The sequence below is a fragment of the Cherax quadricarinatus genome, chromosome 98, assembly GCF_038502225.1.
Source record: "Cherax quadricarinatus isolate ZL_2023a chromosome 98, ASM3850222v1, whole genome shotgun sequence".
Lineage (NCBI taxonomy): Eukaryota > Metazoa > Arthropoda > Malacostraca > Decapoda > Parastacidae > Cherax > Cherax quadricarinatus.
This window is the reverse complement of record NC_091389.1, coordinates 7021491-7040836: the sequence shown is the minus strand read 5'-3', so window position 1 is coordinate 7040836 and position 19346 is coordinate 7021491. Positions and strand designations below refer to the sequence as shown.

The 19346-nt window shown below is 40.9% G+C and overlaps 1 protein-coding gene across 2 annotated transcripts in view; it reads right to left on the bottom strand.

Moving 5' to 3' along the window:
- The window catches only part of LOC128702578 (uncharacterized), a 32993-nt gene that overhangs the window by 1546 nt on the left and 12101 nt on the right, over window positions 1-19346 (bottom strand). For both annotated transcript variants that reach the window (XM_070105276.1, XM_053796877.2), the window contains exons 3-6: window positions 17699-17990; window positions 11018-11256; window positions 9769-9999; window positions 5071-5340 (exon numbers count right to left, since the gene is read on the bottom strand). In XM_070105276.1, the coding sequence (XP_069961377.1) occupies window positions 5071-5340; window positions 9769-9999; window positions 11018-11256; window positions 17699-17990 (1032 nt within the window). The remainder of the gene's footprint in view (window positions 1-5070; window positions 5341-9768; window positions 10000-11017; window positions 11257-17698; window positions 17991-19346) is intronic.

Sequence of the window (19346 nt, the reverse complement as noted above, 5' to 3'; positions counted from 1 at the left end):
AGTCGTTACCATCAAATTACCGTCCAATAAGCCTGACCTCAATTGTAGGCAAATTACTAGAGTCAATTATAGCTGAGATTATAAGAAGCCATCTCGATAAGCATAGCTTGATTAATGATACTCAGCATGGATTCACAAGAGGCCAGTCTTGTCTAACTAATTTATTAACTTTCTTCAGTAAAGCTTTTGAGGCTGTTGACCACAATAAAGAATTTGATATTATTTACTTAGATTTTAATAAGGCTTTTGATAGAGTTCCGCACCATAGACTGTTAAAGAAAGTGGCAGCTCATGGCATTGGGGGAAAAGTGCTCTCGTGGATCGAGTCATGGCTCACTGACAGGAAGCAGAGTGTGTCCATAAATGGGGTTAAATCCGAGTGGGGATCTGTAACAAGTGGCGTTCCACAGGGATCAGTCTTGGGCCCGTTGTTTATAATATATATCAATGATCTTGATGAGGGAATTACTAGTGATATGAGCAAATTCGCCGATGACACAAAGATAGGTAGGATAATTGATTCAAACGTAGATGTTATGGAACTTCAGGAGGATTTAAACAAACTATTCTTGGTCAGAAAAGTGGCAGATGCAGTTCAATGTAGATAAATGCAAGGTTCTGAAGCTTGGGAGTGCCCATAACCCTAGTACTTATAAGTTAAATGATGTAGAACTTAGCCATACAGATTGCGAAAAGGACTTGGGGGTTATGGTGAGCAGCAACCTTAAACCAAGACAGCAATGCCTGAGCGTACGTAATAAGGCAAATAGATTACTGGGATTTATATCAAGAAGTGTAAGCAACAGAAGTCCAGAGGTCATACTGCAGCTTTATACATCATTAGTAAGGCCTCACCTAGATTATGCAGCTCAGTTCTGGTCTCCGTATTACAAAATGGACATGATTCGTTAGAAAACATTCAGCGTAGAATGACTAAATTAATACATAGCATTAGAAATCTTCCTTATGAAGAAAGATTGAAGACTCTTAAGTTACATTCACTTGTTAGACGAAGAATGAGGGGAGACCTGATCGAAGTGTATAAGTGGAAGATAGGTATTAATAAAGGGGATATTAATAAGGTCTTGAGGATGTCTCTCCAAGAGAGAACCCGCAGTAATGGATTTAAATTAGATAAGTTTAGATTTAGAAAGGACATAGGAAAGTATTGGTTTGGAAATAGGGTAGTTGATGAGTGGAACAGTCTACCTAGTTGGGTTATTGAGGCTAGGACTTTGGGTAGTTTCAAATCTAGGTTGGATAAGTACATGAGTGGGAGGGGTTGGATTTGAGTGGGACCTTCACATCAGAGCTTATTTCTTGGGTGGCATTGAAAATTGGGTTGGGCAAATGTTTTGTTAGTGGGATGAATTGTAAAGGACCTGCCTAGTATGGGCCAGCAGGCCTCCTGCAGTGTTCCTCCTTTCTTATGTTCTTATGTAATATACATCAGGCTAGGCCTGTCAAAATCAAATGTATACATTAGGCTAGGCCTGTCAAAATCAAATGTATACATTAGGCTAGGCCTGTCAAAATCAAATGTATACATTAGGCTAGACCTGTCAAAATCAAATGTATACATTAGGCTAGACCTGTCAAAATCAAATGTATACATTAGGCTAGACCTGTCAAAATCAAATGTATACATTAGGCTAGACCTGTCAAAATCAAATGTATACATTAGGCTAGACCTGTCAAAATCAAATGTATACATTAGGCTAGACCTGTCAAAATCAAATGTATACATTAGGCTAGACCTGTCAAAATCAAATGTATACATTAGGCTAGACCTGTCAAAATCAAATGTATACATTAGGCTAGACCTGTCAAAATCAAATGTATACATTAGGCTAGACCTGTCAAAATCAAATGTATACATTAGGCTAGACCTGTCAAAATCAAATGTATACATTAGGCTAGACCTGTCAAAATCAAATGTATACATTAGGCTAGACCTGTCAAAATCAAATGTATACATTAGGCTAGACCTGTCAAAATCAAATGTATACATTAGGCTAGACCTGTCAAAATCAAATGTATACATTAGGCTAGACCTGTCAAAATCAAATGTATACATTAGGCTAGACCTGTCAAAATCAAATGTATACATTAGGCTAGACCTGTCAAAATCAAATGTATACATTAGGCTAGACCTGTCAAAATCAAATGTATACATTAGGCTAGACCTGTCAAAATCAAATGTATACATTAGGCTAGACCTGTCAAAATCAAATGTATACATTAGGCTAGACCTGTCAAAATCAAATGTATACATTAGGCTAGACCTGTCAAAATCAAATGTATACATTAGGCTAGACCTGTCAAAATCAAATGTATACATTAGGCTAGACCTGTCAAAATCAAATGTATACATTAGGCTAGACCTGTCAAAATCAAATGTATACATTAGGCTAGACCTGTCAAAATCAAATGTATACATTAGGCTAGACCTGTCAAAATCAAATGTATACATTAGGCTAGACCTGTCAAAATCAAATGTATACATTAGGCTAGACCTGTCAAAATCAAATGTATACATTAGGCTAGACCTGTCAAAATCAAATGTATACATTAGGCTAGACCTGTCAAAATCAAATGTATACATTAGGCTAGACCTGTCAAAATCAAATGTATACATTAGGCTAGACCTGTCAAAATCAAATGTATACATTAGGCTAGACCTGTCAAAATCAAATGTATACATTAGGCTAGACCTGTCAAAATCAAATGTATACATTAGGCTAGACCTGTCAAAATCAAATGTATACATTAGGCTAGACCTGTCAAAATCAAATGTATACATCAGGCTAGACCTGTCAAAATCAAATGTATACATCAGGCTAGACCTGTCAAAATCAAATGTATACATCAGGCTAGACCTGTCAAAATCAAATGTATACATTAGGCTAGGCCTGTCAAAATCAAATGTATACATTAGGCTAGGCCTGTCAAAATCAAATGTATACATCAGGCTAGACCTGTCAAAATCAAATGTATACATTAGGCTAGACCTGTCAAAATCAAATGTATACATTAGGCTAGACCTGTCAAAATCAAATGTATACATTAGGCTAGACCTGTCAAAATCAAATGTATACATTAGGCTAGACCTGTCAAAATCAAATGTATACCTCAGGCAAGACCTGTCAAAATCAAATGTATACATTAGGCCTTGATTTTGACAGGTCTAGCCTAATGTGTATTTGATTTTGACAGGTCTAGCCTAATGTATATTTGATTTTGACAGGCCTAGCCTCACGTATATTTGATTTTGACAGGTCTAGATTAATATACATTTGATTTTGACAGGCCTAGCCTAATGTATATTACACACTATTCTATTTTGAATGCAATTTCTCAATCACACACAAAATCACATTACATATACAGAAGTTTCTGTAAGAGTGAAACATTAAAAATGGCGAGAAAACAGGAAAAATGAGAGGAAAACAATGAAAACACATGCTACTTTGCTCCTAAAATATCTCATCTCCAGCCACTGTGATGCAAGATGCTTGCCGGGCCTGCAGGATGTTCAAGCCACTAACTCACAAAACCACCTTTACCCCATCTTCTCCGAGCCCATCCTGGGATGATTCTCCCATCTCTCCTGCCATCCACCCTCTTGGACAACCTATCCTGATCCATCCTTTCTAAATGTTCAAATCATGTCAACAAAGATTCCTCCAGTTAGTTCTAAATAAGCAAATCATGTCAGGACACTTCCTACAGTCACTTCTAAATAAGCAAATCATGTCAGAAACACTTCCTACAGTCACTTCTAAATAAGCAAATCATGTCAGAAACACTTCCTACAGTCACTTCTAAATAAGCAAATCATGTCAGGAACACTTCCTACAGTCACTTCTAAATAAGCAAATCATGTCAGAAACACTTCCTACAGTCACTTCTAAATAAGCAAATCATGTCAGAAACACTTCCTACAGTCACTTCTAAATAAGCAAATCATGTCAGGAACACTTCCTACAGTCACTTCTAAATAAGCAAATCATGTCAGAAACACTTCCTACAGTCACTTCTAAATAAGCAAATCATGTCAGGAACACTTCCTACAGTCACTTCTAAATAAGCAAATCATGTCAGGAACACTTTCTACAGTCACTTCTAAATAAGCAAATCATGTCAGGAACACTTTCTACAGTCACTTCTAAATAAGCAAATCATGTCAGGAACACTTTCTACAGTCATTTCTAAATAAGCAAATCACCTCAACACCACCTCCAGTCACTTCTAAATAGCCAAATCACCTCAACACCTCCTACAGTCACTTCTAAATAGCCAAATCATCTCAACACCTCCTACAGTCACTTCTAAATAGCCAAATCACCTCAACACCACCTCCAGTCACTTCTAAATAGCCAAATCACCTCAACACCACCTCCAGTCACTTCTAAATAGCCAAATCACCTCAACACCTCCTACAGTCACTTCTAAATAGCCAAATCATCTCAACACCTCCTACAGTCACTTTTAAACAGCCAAATCACTTCAACACCACCTCCAGTCACTTCTAAATAGCCAAATCACCTCAACACCACCTCCAGTCACTTCTAAATAGCCAAATCATCTCAACATCTCCTACAGTCACTTCTCTCACAGAGTTCCTCCATATAATAATTTTATTTTTCTTTATATGCAATTAAAAAATGGATCCAAAACTGAACAGCGCACGGAAGGGTCTTCACGGTACTCACTATTCAACTGTCAATGATTTTTTCACTCGTATTTACAAAAAATCGTGCTATACATTTTGTTTTACACTAATCGGCTTTACTGGCTATTCTACCTTGGCTCATTTACAGACCTATCTAAGGCATGCTACCACACCCCAGGATGCCACCCACACCAGTCAACTAACACCCAGGTACCTATTTACTTCTAGGTGAACAGTGAGAGCAGGTGTAAGGTAACATACCAAAATGTTTCCACCCATGCTGGGGATTGAACCTTGGACACTCTTTGTATGAGGCAGGTGTGCTGCCAACCAAGCCACAGAACACCCAATAAGAGAGCCAACTAATTCTTTTATAAATCAGAGGCTGAACTAACTTGAGGGTGCCATTGCATGCCAAGAGGGCCACCAATGGTGAACAGCGCCCACCACAGAGCTTGGACGGGCAGGGCGATGGCCGTGGTGGCCAGCGTGAAGATCATGGAGTGGGAGGCAGCAAGGACCCGGCCCACCAGCACCAGGAAGGCCACATGCAGCGCCGCAACCAGCCAGCCATAGAGCGCTGTGGCGCCGCAGTCTCCGCCCCAGTGGAAGTGACAACGTAGGCCACCTGAAGTCAACTTAACGAACTCCTGAGGTGATCCAGCCTAGGGGATAAAACTATATGAAAAGTTGCTAGGTTAATGGGGGTTTAAAGCCTATCTACTACACCATATCATTAAGGCTGGTTAATGGGGTTTAAAGCCTATCTACTACACCAGATCATTATCAAGGCTGGTTAATGGGGTTTAAAGCCTATCTACTACACCAGATCATTATTAAGGCTAGTTAATGGGGTTTAAAACCTATCTACTACACCAGATCATTAACCCCTTGACTGTCGCAACCCCCAATGCTGAAGTGTCTCCTGGTGTTGCAAAATTTAAAAAAAAAAATTATTTTTTCTTATGAAATGATAGAGAATCTTTTCCTGGTTGTAATGACACCAAAAAAACGAAATTTGATGGAAAACTGATGGGATTACGCTCTCGCGAAGTTAGTGACCTCGGCGATATTTCGCCCACTTTTGAGCCCTATTTTCGGCTAATTCCGTTGTTCCAGTCGACCAAACTCGTAGCTATTTCTTTAGAACTCCATTTTTTCTATCGATTGAGTACAAGAAACTGCCCATTTACCAATTTCAACTACCCAATAACGTGGTCAGAAATTTGCAATTTGGCCAATTTCACGAAAATTAAAAAATATGACAATTTCAAAATAAGGTCCAGAATGAACAATGCAGACATTCCTGGCTCTAAAATAACATTTTCTCTGTTCATCAGTCATGTCTCCAGGCTCCTCTGATATTATTCTTGCTTTCTATTTTGAATTTTTATTCAAACAAGAAATAGAAGATTTACTATTATGCAGACTACTGCAATATTGTAATAATTGTATAAATAACATCAACCCATTCATGACTGCATATTAGAATGGCTAGTTGGACATTTATTGGACAATGACATCATTTGTTTACTTTTGAACATCAGCAAAAATCAAACATTTCCCGTACTTTGAGCTCCATTTCCAGGTTCTTTTTATAGCAAAATCAATCAAAATCACCTCTATTTCTATAATATGTTTTCCATTCTATCAAATGAGACCAAGAAAATGAGAATACGACCATAAATACTATACGAAAATAGACCACAAAGTCGGCATTTTAATTAAAAAAAAAATGGTCAGAGTTTTTTTTTCTCATTATGCACTGCGTGCTCCAGGATTTTTTTTATATGGTGCACACTGACCACACAGACCCATTCTCTCACATGTGGGCCTACCAGCTTTCTCCTGCTTATTTTGAAGCCGCTAGAATTTATGAGCATATATATATGTCAAACACGGTACCTCGTAAGACGCATATATACGACCTCGACAGTCAAAGGGTTAAGGCTGGTTAATGGGGTTTAAAACCTATCTACTACACCAGATCATTAAGGCAGGTTAATGGGGTTTAAAACCTATCTACTACACCAGATCATTAACTCTTTCAGGGTCCAGAGGCCAAATTTCAAAGTGTGCACCAGTGTCCAAGAATTTTCAAAAAATAATTTAGTTATTTTTTCTTATGAAATGGTAGAGAATCTTTTTCTGAAGGTAATAAAACAAAAAGTACGAAATTTGATGGAAAATTGACGAAATTATGCTTTCGTGAATTTTGATGTCGGCAATATTTACGCATTGGCAATTTTGCCGACTTTGACTCCCATTTTAGGCCAATTACTTTATTCCAGTCGATCAAATTCTTAACTATTTCACTAGTATTACTTATATTCTATCGATTGAGCACAAGAAATCTCCAAGTCAACTGTTTCAACTACAAAATAAAGTGACTGGAAATTGGTAATTTAGCCAATTTCACACAAAGTTCAAAATATTCCAATTTCAAAATAGGGTCCAGAATAAACAATGCAGACATTCCTGGCACTAAACTAACATTTCCTCTGTTCCTTAGTTATGTTTTGAGGCTTTACTAATGAACTCCATTTCGATTTTTTATTCACAATGAATTTTTATTTAAACCAAAAAATAGAAGATTTAATGTTATGCAATATTGTAATAATTGTATAAATAATATCAGCACATTTGTGAACATATATTAGACCCACCAGCTGGCGTGTGTTAGACATGTGAGGTCATTTGTTTACTCTTGAATATCGGCAAACATTTAACATTTCCGCTACTTTGAGCTCAGTTTCAAGCTATTTCCAGTATTAAAACCAATCAAAATCATCTCTATTTCTGTAATATATCTTCCATTCTATCAAATGAGACCAAGAAATCGCAAATACAACTATAATAAACATATGAAAAAACATTGCAAAGTCGCTGTTTTAATCGAAAATTACAGTCTCAGTTTTTTCTCTCATTATGCACTATGTGCCACAGGATTTATTTTATGTGGTACACCCATACCACATAGATGTATTCTCTCATATCTAGGCCAAAATTTACCACTCACAGCTTATCACAGTGAGCCAAGCTCATGACGTAGATCTACGGTTTGGACCCTCAACGTAAAGCCGTAGATCTAAGGCACGGACCCTCAAAGGGTTAAGGCTGGTTAATGGGGTTTAAAGTCTATCTACTACACCAGATCAAGGCTGGTTAATGGGGTTTAAAGCCTATCTACTACACCAGGATCATTAAGGCTACACATAGCGTATTGACAACTAACAAGAATACTTGTAATCCACAAAGTTTGGAATAAAGTAATCTCGGCAGACATACACACAGACATACACCTCTCGGTGTGCATGTCCTGTGTTAAGACATTCTATACAACCCACAGGCAGGGTGACCTAAGAAAGAAGTTAACACCTTCACCATCACTCACTCCATTACCGTCTTGCCAAAGGTGTGCCAATAGGACAGTCCAGACGTTGCTCCAAATTCCGGATATCTCCATCCTTCAGAGTGCAGGTACTGTACTTCACACTTCCAGGAATCAAGTCCAGTTAACTGGTTTCTCCTGAATCCCTTGACACTCCAACAGCACGTCAAGTCATAAAAACCATTTGTTTCCACTCACTCCTATCTAACATGCTTACTCAGGCTTGCTGAAAGTCCAAGCCCCTTGTATACAAAAACCCTCCTTTACCTCCTCCCTCTAACCTTTCCTAGGACGACCCCACCCAGTCTTCCTTGCACTACACATATATACAACCTATTCTCACCTAACAATGGAGTTCCGTTCCTAAGACCATGATGGCAAATGAATTTGTCGCTACGTGAGGAGCATACTATAATGGTAGTGGGTTTGTATCAACCATCTTTGATATTGTTTTAATGTCACTTTTGCACCTTTTATAACATTTCTGGTATATTTTTAAATGTTTATACAGCAGTGTGCTGTATATTGTAATAAACAGAATAGAGGAAATCAACTCTAACATACATTATTTAAGTATGCATACTGGTCAGAGAGCCCATCGTAAGTCCGAGTCATCGGTAAATGAGTACGTTACTATGTGAGGAGAGGATGTATACTCAACATTTAACAATACAGTCATCCCCCTGTATCTGTGGGAGGGGCTGGGTTTGATTGGTGTCACTGGGTGCGGGAGTAAATTCTTGGGTAGCTTTGGGTAGAGGTCGTTTTGATAAGGACCTGCCTTGTATGGGTCAGTAGGCCTTCTGCAGTGTTCCTTCATTCTTGTGTTCTTGTATAGAAAATTGCAACACCCAACAGGTTCATTTAAGCAGGTTCTATCAGAAAAGATATTAGTGGTTTCTATGACTTGACGTACTGTTGGAGTATGAGCTTAGTAACATTTATGAAGGGATTCAGGAAAATGGTTAGCTGGACTCAAGTCCTGGAAGTGGGAAGTACAGTGCCTGTACTCTGAAGATGTGGAGATATCTGGAGTTACCAGGGACATCTGAACTGTCATATCAGCGCGCCTCTGGCAAGACAGTGACAGTGAAGGTGTTTCCTCCTGTTCTGGGTAACCGTGCCTCGATGTGACAAGACTGGTGTGTTAAAAGAAAAATAGGTAAACGGACATGTGCTATTAATGTGGCATTTTATTACTGCAATGATTTCCTCTCCAGGAACTTTGTCAAGCCAACATAAACAATACAAGAACATAGAGGATATATAGAGATAACAATGCTTATGCTGTTACACCTGGTGCTGTTACATTACACCTGGTGCTGTTACCTTATACCTGGTGCTGTTACCTTACACCTCGTGGTTACGTACATATATCCTCTGTGTCCTTGTATTGTTTGTATAGCCTTCACAAAGCTCCCAGAGTGAAACATTTTTGCAAATAAATGCGGTATTAGCTGCTTGCATGTCCTTTTTACCTAACATGTAGATAGATCTTTCTCCAGAGGGAAGTGGAGAAGAATTCTTTCTCCATAATCCATGTGTGTCATAAGAGGAGACTAAAATGCCGGGAGAAAGGGGCTAGTAACACCTTCTCCTGTATACATTACTAAATGTAAAAAGAATCCAAGTTTTGTCTGTTTTAGGTCACCGTGACTTGGTGGGAGATGGCCATTATTTAAAAAATATAGATTGACCTTACCTTGCCTAGAGCGGTGAAGAAGTCCGTCCAGAAGAGCATCATGATGGTGGCGAGGGATGCCAGAGTGAACCACACCAGGTGGATGCCCCATTTGGCATTACATGAGCTCTGGATGGGAATGGTCGCTGTTAGTCTCCCACCGTGATTGGTTATGAGTGCCTCGCCATCGCTGCCAGGAACTGCCATGCCTCCTGACACGGTACTCACTAAACTCAGCCCTCCTGTGCCAGGCTGCAAATGAGATAAAACATGTGAATGGAGACAAGTGGTGTGAGCGTGTTAGATAGGAGTGAATGGAGATGAATGGTTTTTGGGACTTGATGACCTGTTGGAGTGTGAGCAAGGTAATATTCTGGGAAGGGATTCAGGGAAACCAGTTAGCCAGACTTGATTCTTGGATGTGGGAAGTACAATGCCTGCACTTTAAAGGAGAGGTTTGGGATATTGGCTGTTTGGAGTAACAACTAGACGGTCAAATCTGGGCACCTCTACAAAGACAATGATTGTGTGAATGATGGTTAAAGTGTTTCTTGTTTTGGGTCACCCTGCCTTGGTGGGAGACAGCTGATGCATTAGTGAAAACAAAAATTATGAAGAACTAAAATGCTCCGAGTACGAAGTTTGTGACTGATACACCAGGAACTGCATCCTGACATGGGTCTTAATTCAAAGATAACCCATCTGAGGACCTCAAAGATGCCTATCTAATTCATTTGTATTGTGGTGGTTATCAGGGTCTTGCTGTGGTCCCTGTGCATTCCACTACAAGGTGGGAAGTATTGTACTTCCAGTGTGAAGGATGGGTGGGGAGAGTGCAAATTGTTAGGTACCATAATTTGGATAAGGGTCATCCTAGGAAAGGTTGGAGGGATAGGGGTAAAAGAGGTTTTTCATGTGAGGAGCCTGGACATCCAGCATGTGTGTGTTAGATAGAAGTGAGTGGAGGCAAGTGGTTTTTATGACTTATCGTACTGTTGAAGTGTGAGCGAGGTAACATTACTGAAGGGGTTCCCATCACCAGAACTGTAACAGCCTCATTCATCCTTCAGAGTGCAGGTACTGTAATTCCCATTTCCAGAACTATAACATCCTCACCCCCTCCTTCAGAATACAGGTACTGTACCTCTCACCTCCAGGACTCAAGTCTGGCTAACCAATTCCTCCAACTCCCTTCATAAACGTTACCTTGCAGACACTCCAACACCACATCAAACCATAAAGTCACTTGCTAAGAGAGATAAAGGCTCACTTTTTTGGTTAAAACTTGCTTCTCCAGTAACAGCCAGGCCAGAGTGAAGAGAAATAGAGCTGCAGCATACACTATAGTCCAGAGTGCGTGAGCTTGGGAGCTCCACTCTCCGCCATCGTCCTCAGGGCTCAGTCGATTCTTGCCATGACACAGATAGAGGTTGTTCAACTGGTAGTCCATCGCTAGGAACAACCCGCCCAAAACCCCACATAGCGAGAACATCTTCGGTGAGCTCAGTTCTGAAAGTAAAATTTTTAACCGTAGTGTCAGCATACCTCTGGCAAGACAGTCATGGGGCGAGTGATTATGAAAGCGTTTCTTCCTTTTCGGGTCACTTTGCCTCGGTGGGAAACATCCCGTGCTAATAAAAATTAAAAGCAAAAACAATGAATAAGTTTTATTTCTCTTAACCACTCGTAACTTTATTAATGGCGACCATTGCACAATCAAGCTAGAGCGACGTAAACAAGAAACATTCACAATTGCTCATTCTATAGTAAACAGCTAAAGACATCTCACTGCAATATTAATGAATACTTTTACAATTGTGTTGTTTATTAAGCTTCTTCACTTTTTTGTACACTTAAGAACTCCTACTAAATAGTCTATGTCTAGTTCGTAGTCTAAGCATTAGTTTCAGTCTGCCTGAAATGCACAGAATGCTAGTGGCTTTATTTAGTGCCAAACAATATTTTATTACATGTAAACTGCATTATTTGTATACTGTTTACATCAATGATCTCCCTAATGCATCTCATCTCCTTAAACCAGCTCTATTTACAGTCTTCTCCCACTCAAACGTGATTATGCTCAGAGATGTTAACGAAGGGTTGGAGGGAGGGGGTAAAGGAGGTTTTGTGTGCGAGGGGCTTGGACTTCCAGCAGGCATGCGTGAGCGTGTTTGATAGGAGTGAATGGAGACAAATGGTTTTTAATACTTGACGTGCTGTTGGAGTGTAAGCAAAGTAACATTTATGAAGGGATTCAGGGAAACCGGCAGGCCGGACTTGAGTCCTGGAGATGGGAAGTACAGTGCCTGCACTCTGAAGGAGGGGTGTTAATGTTGCAGTTTAAAAACTGTAGTGTAAAGCACCCTTCTGGCAAGACAGTGATGGAGTGAATGATGGTGAAAGTTTTTCTTTTTCGGGCCACCCTGCCTTGGTGGGAATCGGCCGGTGTGATAATAAAAAAAAAAAAAATGTTAACGACAAGCTACTAAATATATCTACGTGGATGACAACCAACAAATTCTGTCTCAATATAGACAAAACCTACTTCATGATGTTTGGAAGCAGAGCTTTCAATATCCAACTTTATATATTAATCAATGGTTCCCTCACTACAAGAGAGGGAGGGAAAATTTCTAGGTCTGCATCTTCATTACAACCTGAAATTTCAGACCTATATCAGAGCCCTTCTCCTGTATACATTACTAAACTTAAAAAGAAAAACTTTCGTTTTTCTTTTTAGGTCATCCTGCCCACGTGGGATACGGCCGGTTTGTTGAAAAAAAATGTACGAAGATCACAATTAAAGTGACTGTCTGACTTACAGCTTCCCTGCCTCTCCTTCAGTATAACGACATCTAGGTGAATACAAATAGGAAGTACGTTTGTCTGGCACTCGACAGACGGAGGACTGAGCCTCCAGCATGTCTTGCGCTGAATGACCTCATATGGGTTTAGTGCTTAACATGAACTATGTACAGTGGACCCCCGCATAACGATCACCTCCGAATGCGACCAATTATGTAAGTGTATTTATGTAAGTGCGTTTGCACGTGTATGTTTGGGGGTCTGAAATGGACTAATCTACTTCACAATATTCCTTATGGGAACAAATTCGGTCAGTACTGGCACCTGAACATACTTCTGGAGTGAAAAAATATCGTTAACCGGGGGTCCACTGTACATGTATAATAATAATCCTCTGGCATAAATACTGTACCTGTACCTAAATATATTTACTAAAAACAACACACATAGCCCCACTCCACAAAGGGGGCAGTAAAGTAATAGCAAAGAACTACAGACCGATAGCGCTAACATCAAATCATAAAAATCTTTGAAAGGGTCCTAAGAAGCAAGATCGCCACCCATCTAGATACCCATCAGTTACACAACCCAGGGCAACATGGGTTTAGAGCAGGTCGCTCCTGTCTGTCTCAACTACTGGATCACTACGACAAGGTCCTAGGTGCACTAGAAGACAAAAAGAATGCAGATGTAATATATACAGACTTTGCAAAAGCCTTCAACAAGTGTGACCATGGCGTAATAGCGAACAAAATGCGTGCCAAAGGAATAACAGGAAAAGTTGGTAGATGGATCTATAATTTCCTCACAAACAGAACACAGAGAGTAGTAGTCAACAGAGTAAAGTCCGAGGCAGCTACGGTGAAAAGCTCTGTTCCGCAAGGCACAGTACTTGCTCCCATCTTGTTCCTCATCCTCATATCAGACAGACAGGGATATAAGCCACAGTGCCATGTCTTCCCTTGCAGATGACACCCGAATCTGCATGACAGTATCTTCCACTGAAGACACTGCAAGGCTCCGGGCGGACATCAACCAAATCTTTCAATGGGCTGCAGAAAACAATATGAAGTTTAACGATGAGAAATTTCAATTACAGTGGACCCTCGACTAACGCTATTAATCTGTTCCTGAGAGCTCATCGTTAGTCAGAATAATCGTTAGTCAAGTTAATTTTCCCCATAAGAAATAATGGAAATCAAATTAATCCGTGCAAGACACCCAAAAGTATTGAAAAAAAAATTTTTTAACACATGAAATATTAATTTTAATACACACAAACTGAAGAAGACATGCACAGTTACATGACACTTACCTTTATTGAAGATCTGGTGATGATTGATGGGATGGGAAGAGGGGTGTGTGTTGATGGTCTTAGTGTTTAGAAGGGGAATCCCCTTCCATTAGGACTTGAGGTGGCAAGTCCTTTTTCCGGGTTACTTCCCTTCTTCTTTTAATGCCACTAGGACCAGCTTGAGAGTCACTGGACCTCTGTCGCACAACATATCTGCCCATAGAGGCCTGTACCTCCCGTTCCTTTATGACATTCCTAAAGTGTTTCACAACATTGTCAGTGTCACCATTAAACACTTGTTCAGGTTTCAGTCCTTCACTGTCTATGTACTCCTTGAATTCCTGCACATATTTTTCAGCTGCTTTTTGGTCCAAACTGGCAGCCTCACCATGCCTTATCACACTATGTATGCCACTACGATTCTTAAATCTCTCAAACCAACCTTTGATGGCCTTAAATTCACTCACATCACCACTAGTTGCTGGCATTTTTCTAATTAAATCGTCATGAAACTTCCTAGCCTTTTCACATATGATCGCTTGAGAGATGCTATCTCCTGCTATCTGTTTTTCGTTTATCCATACCAATAACAGTCTCTCAACATCTTCTATCACTTGCGATCTCAGTTTCGAAAACATAGTTGCACCTTTGGCAAGAACAGCTTCCTTGATTGCCGTCTTCTTGGCCACAATAGTAGCGATGGTTGATTGGGGTTTTGTGTACAGCCTGGCCAGCTCGGAGACATGCACTCCACTTTCATACTTAGCAATGATCTCTTTCTTCATATCCATAGTAATTCTCACCCTTTTAGCTGTAGGGTTGGCACTAGAAGCTTTCTTGGGGCACATGGTGACTTATTTTGCAGGTGCAATCACTAAAAAGGCTGTGATAATATGAAATGTTCCGATTGTATGCTTGGAAGCGACCGCAGTGGCTGGCTGGCTTGTAAACACTGGCCAGAAGTGGACGCGTCTCAGACGGAAGGAATAGTGTTGGTCGAGTTTTTTAGCGCTAATCGAGGCAAAATTTTTGCGACAAAATGTATCGCTAGTCAGATTTATCGTTAATCGATGCCATCGCTGGTCGAGGGTCCACTGTACTCCGATATGGTAAATGCGAGGAAATTAAAACTTCATCAGAGTATAAAACAAATTCCAACCACACAATAGAGTGAAACACCAACGTCAAGGACCAGGGAGTGATCATGTCGGAGGATCTCACCTTCAAGGACCATAACATTGTATCAATCGCATCTGCTAGAAAAATGACAGGATGGATAATGATAACCTTCAAAACTAGGGAGGCCAAGCCCATGATGACACTCTTCAGGTCGCTTGTTCTATCTAGGCTGGAATATTGCTGCACACTAACAGCACCTTTCAAGGCAGGTGAAATTGCTGAACTAGAAAATGTACAGAGAACCTTCACGGCGCGCATAACGAAGATAAAACACCTCAATTACTGGGAGCACTTAAAGTTCCTGAACCTGTATTCCCTGGAATGCAGGCGGGAGAGATACATGATTATGTACACCTGGAAAATCCTAGAGGGACTAGTACCGAACTTGCACACGAAAATCACTCACAACGAAAGCAAAAGACTTGGCAGATGATGCAACATCCCCCAATGAAAAGCAGGGGTGTCACTAGCACGTTAAGAGACAATACAATAAGTGTCAGGGGCCCAAGACTGTTCAACTGCCTCCCAGCATACATAAGGGGGATTACCAATAGACCCCTGGCAGTCTTCAACCAGGCACTGGACAAGCACTAAGTCGGTACCTGACCAGCCAGGCTGGTACATGTACCTGGTTGATCAGGCACTGATCCACCATGAGGCCTGGTCACAGAGCGGGCCACGGGGACATGGACCCCCGGAACTTTCTCCAGGTAAACTACAGGCTAGTAATACTACCAGCAGCAGCAATAATAGTAGTAGTAATAATAATAGTAATCCGGCTCGAGTCATTTTGGTGGGTAATTTACACGATGTATGATAACTGTGCTTCTTTCAACGTACCAGCCGTATCCCACTGAGGTGGGGTGGCCCAAAAGAAAAAACGAAAGTTTCTCCTTTTAAATTTAGTAATATATACAGGAGAAGGGGTTACTAGCCCCTTGCTCCCGGCATTTTAGTTGCCTCTTATGACACGCATGGCTTACGGAGGAAGAATTCCGTTCCACCTCCCCATGAATAAATAACTGTACTTATGTGCCTAAATAAACTTACTAACTAGTAGCAATATTAGTAGTAATAGTAGTAGTAATAGTAGTAGTAGTAGTAGTAACAGTAGTAGTAGCAGTAGGAGTAGTAGTAACAGTAGTAGTAGCAGTAGGAGTAGTAGTAACAGTAGTAGTAGCAGTAGGAGTAGTAGTAACAGTAGTAGTAGCAGTAGGAGTAGTAGTAACAGTAGTAGTAGCAGTAGGAGTAGTAGGCGGTGGTGGTGGTAACGGTGGTGGCGGCGGTATAATGGTAACGGTGGTGGTGGTGGTAGCGGTGGTGGCGGCGGTGGTGGTGGTACGGTGGTGGCGGTGGAGTGGTTGGCGGTGGTGGCGGCGGTGGTGGTGGTGGTGACAGAGTGGCAGGCGGTGGTGGTGGTGGTAACGGTGGTGGCGGCGGTGGTGGTGGTGTAACGGTGGTGGCAGCGGTAACGGTGGTGGTAATGGTGGCGTGTAATGGTGGTGGCGGTGGTGGTAACGGTGGTGGCAGGCGGTGGTGGTGAGTACGGTGGTGGCAACGGTAATGGTGGCAGGTGGTGGCGGCGGTGGTGGTGTGGTAACGGTGGTGGCGGTGGTGGTGGTAACGGTGGTGGCAGGCGGTAGTGGTAACGTGGCGGCGGCGGTGGTGGCGTGGTGGCGGTGGTGGTGGTAACGGTGGTGGCGGTGGTGGTGGCGGCGGTGGTGGTAGTGACGGTGGCTGCAGGCGGTGGTAACGAGCAGCAGCAGTAGTAATAGTTGTAGCAGCAGCAGTAGTAACAGTAGTAAAAGAAGTACAGAAATAGTAGTAGTAATGAGACTTGTGTTATCCTGGTAGTACACTATAATAAGTGTACTTACGTGTACCTGTGCCTAAGCTTACTTGCATAACTCATCAAAGATATATCAAAGGCTCTGACATGAACATGCAACAGATGTGTGAGAGCTTGCTAAAGCAGGTACACACCTGGATCATTGTAGTGGTATATAATGATCATATATATGACAAGCATGCTAGAGTACACACCTGGACCCTTGAAGTAGTGTATAATGATCATATACGGTGGAACCTTGATACTTGAACAATTCGGTATTTGAATGCTTTGATCGGTAAAAAAAATTGCTCTGCAGTCAACCGTTTGCTCAGCGCACTACCAAACAAACATGACGTACCAAAACTTCGCTGTAAACTATTTAGCGTTTCCTTGCATTTTTTGGCGTTTTTTATATTATATGTATAAATAAGTCACCATGGGGTTCTAAGAAGATTAGTGATAACAGTCAACAAAAAAAGAAAATTGGTTGTGAAAAATTTGTTCGGTACTCGAACAGCCTTCTGGAACAAATTAAGTTTGAGTACCAAGGTTCCACTGCACATGACTAGCATGCTAAAGTACACACCTGGACCCTTGTAGATGTATATAATGATCATATACATAACAAGCATGCTACAGCAAGTACACACCTGGACCCTTGTAGATGTATATAATGATCATATACATAACAAGCATGCTACAGCAAGTACACACCTGGACCCTTGTAGATGTATATAATGATCATATACATAACAAGCATGCTACAGCAAGTACACACCTGGACCCTTGTAGATGTATATAATGATCATATACATAACAAGCATGCTACAGCAAGTACACACCTGGACCCTTATAGAAGAAATATATAATAATCATATACATAACAAGAAGCCCCATTAAAGGCTCCTGTGCATGACACATGACACGCTTCCTGTCCAGGGCATAGACGATCATCAGTACAGCCATGCCGTGGAACATGCCCGTCTTGAGGATGGCCGAGGGAGACGAGGGCCCCAGGCGTGATATCTGGCAGAAGTAACTGTAGTGAAGTTGTACGAAGAGTACGATGGGCAGTGTGGTGAAAATGGCGGTGAAGATGAGTGCTGAGTACGCATCTCCCACAACGTTGATGCACTGAAATGACATTGTAGTAATAATAGTAGTACATAGTAATATTTATTTTATTTGTTAAAACATTGGTCATTTCCCACCAAGGCAGGGTGGCCCGAAAAAGAAAAACTTTCATCATTCACTCCATCACTGTCTTGCCAAAGGTGTGCCTACATTACAGTTAAGAAATTGTAACATTAACACTCCTCCTTCAGAGTGTAGTCACTCTACTTTCCACCTCCAGGACTCAAGTCTGGCTAACCACTTCCCCTGAATCCCTTCATAAATGTTACCTTACTCACACATCAAGTCATAAAAACCATTCATCTCCACTCACTCGTATCGAACACACTCACACATGCTTGCTGGAAGTCCAAGCCCCTCGCACACAAAACCTCCTTTACCCACTCCCTCCAACCCTTCCTAGGCCAACTTCTACCTTGCCTTCCTTCCACTACAGATTTATACACTCTCAAAGTCATTTTATTTAGCTCTATCCTCTCCTTATTCCCCTATAATTTTTACACTCTTGTCCTATTCACCTTTATACAAAGGAACTATGCATGCTCTCTGCCAATCCCTAGGTACTTTACCCTCTTCCATACATTTATTAAATAAAAGCACCAACCACTCCAAAACTATATCCCCACCTGCTTTTAACATTTCTGTCTTTATCACATCAATCCCAGCTGCTTTACCCCCTTTCATTCTACCCACTGCCTCACACACCTCTCCCACACTCACAACTGGCTCTTCCTCACTCCTACAAGATGTTATACCTTCCCGCCCAATGTACGAAATCACAGCTTCCCTATCTTCATCAACATTTAACAGTTCCTCAAAATATTCCCTCCATCTTCCCAATACTTTGAAATCTCCATCGAATAACTTTCCTCTCCTAATTTTAACTCTCAAATCCATTCATTCCCTAGGCTTTCTGAACTTATTATTCTCACTCCAATACTTCTTATTTTGGGCAAAATTTGTTGATAGTATCTTACCCACTATCATTTGCTCTTCTTTTACTATCCTTCACTACTCTCTTCTCTTTTCTCCATATACTCTTCCCTCCTTGCATCACTTCTACTTTGTAAAAACCTCTCATATGCTAACTTTTTCTCTCCTACTACTCTCTTTACATCATCATTCCACCAATTGCTCTTCTTCCCTCCTGCACCCACGTCCCTGTAACCACAAACTTCTGCTGAACACTCTAACACTACATTCTCAAACCAGCTCTGCTAAAGGTAATGGCATCAAAAACAAAATTTGGTGTAAACTTTACGAAAGTACGTAACTGAAAATGGGGGACAAGAAGCACTGCACAAAACTAATTTTACCAATTTTAAGGCCTATTTTAGGCCACTTTTAGTGTCCTAT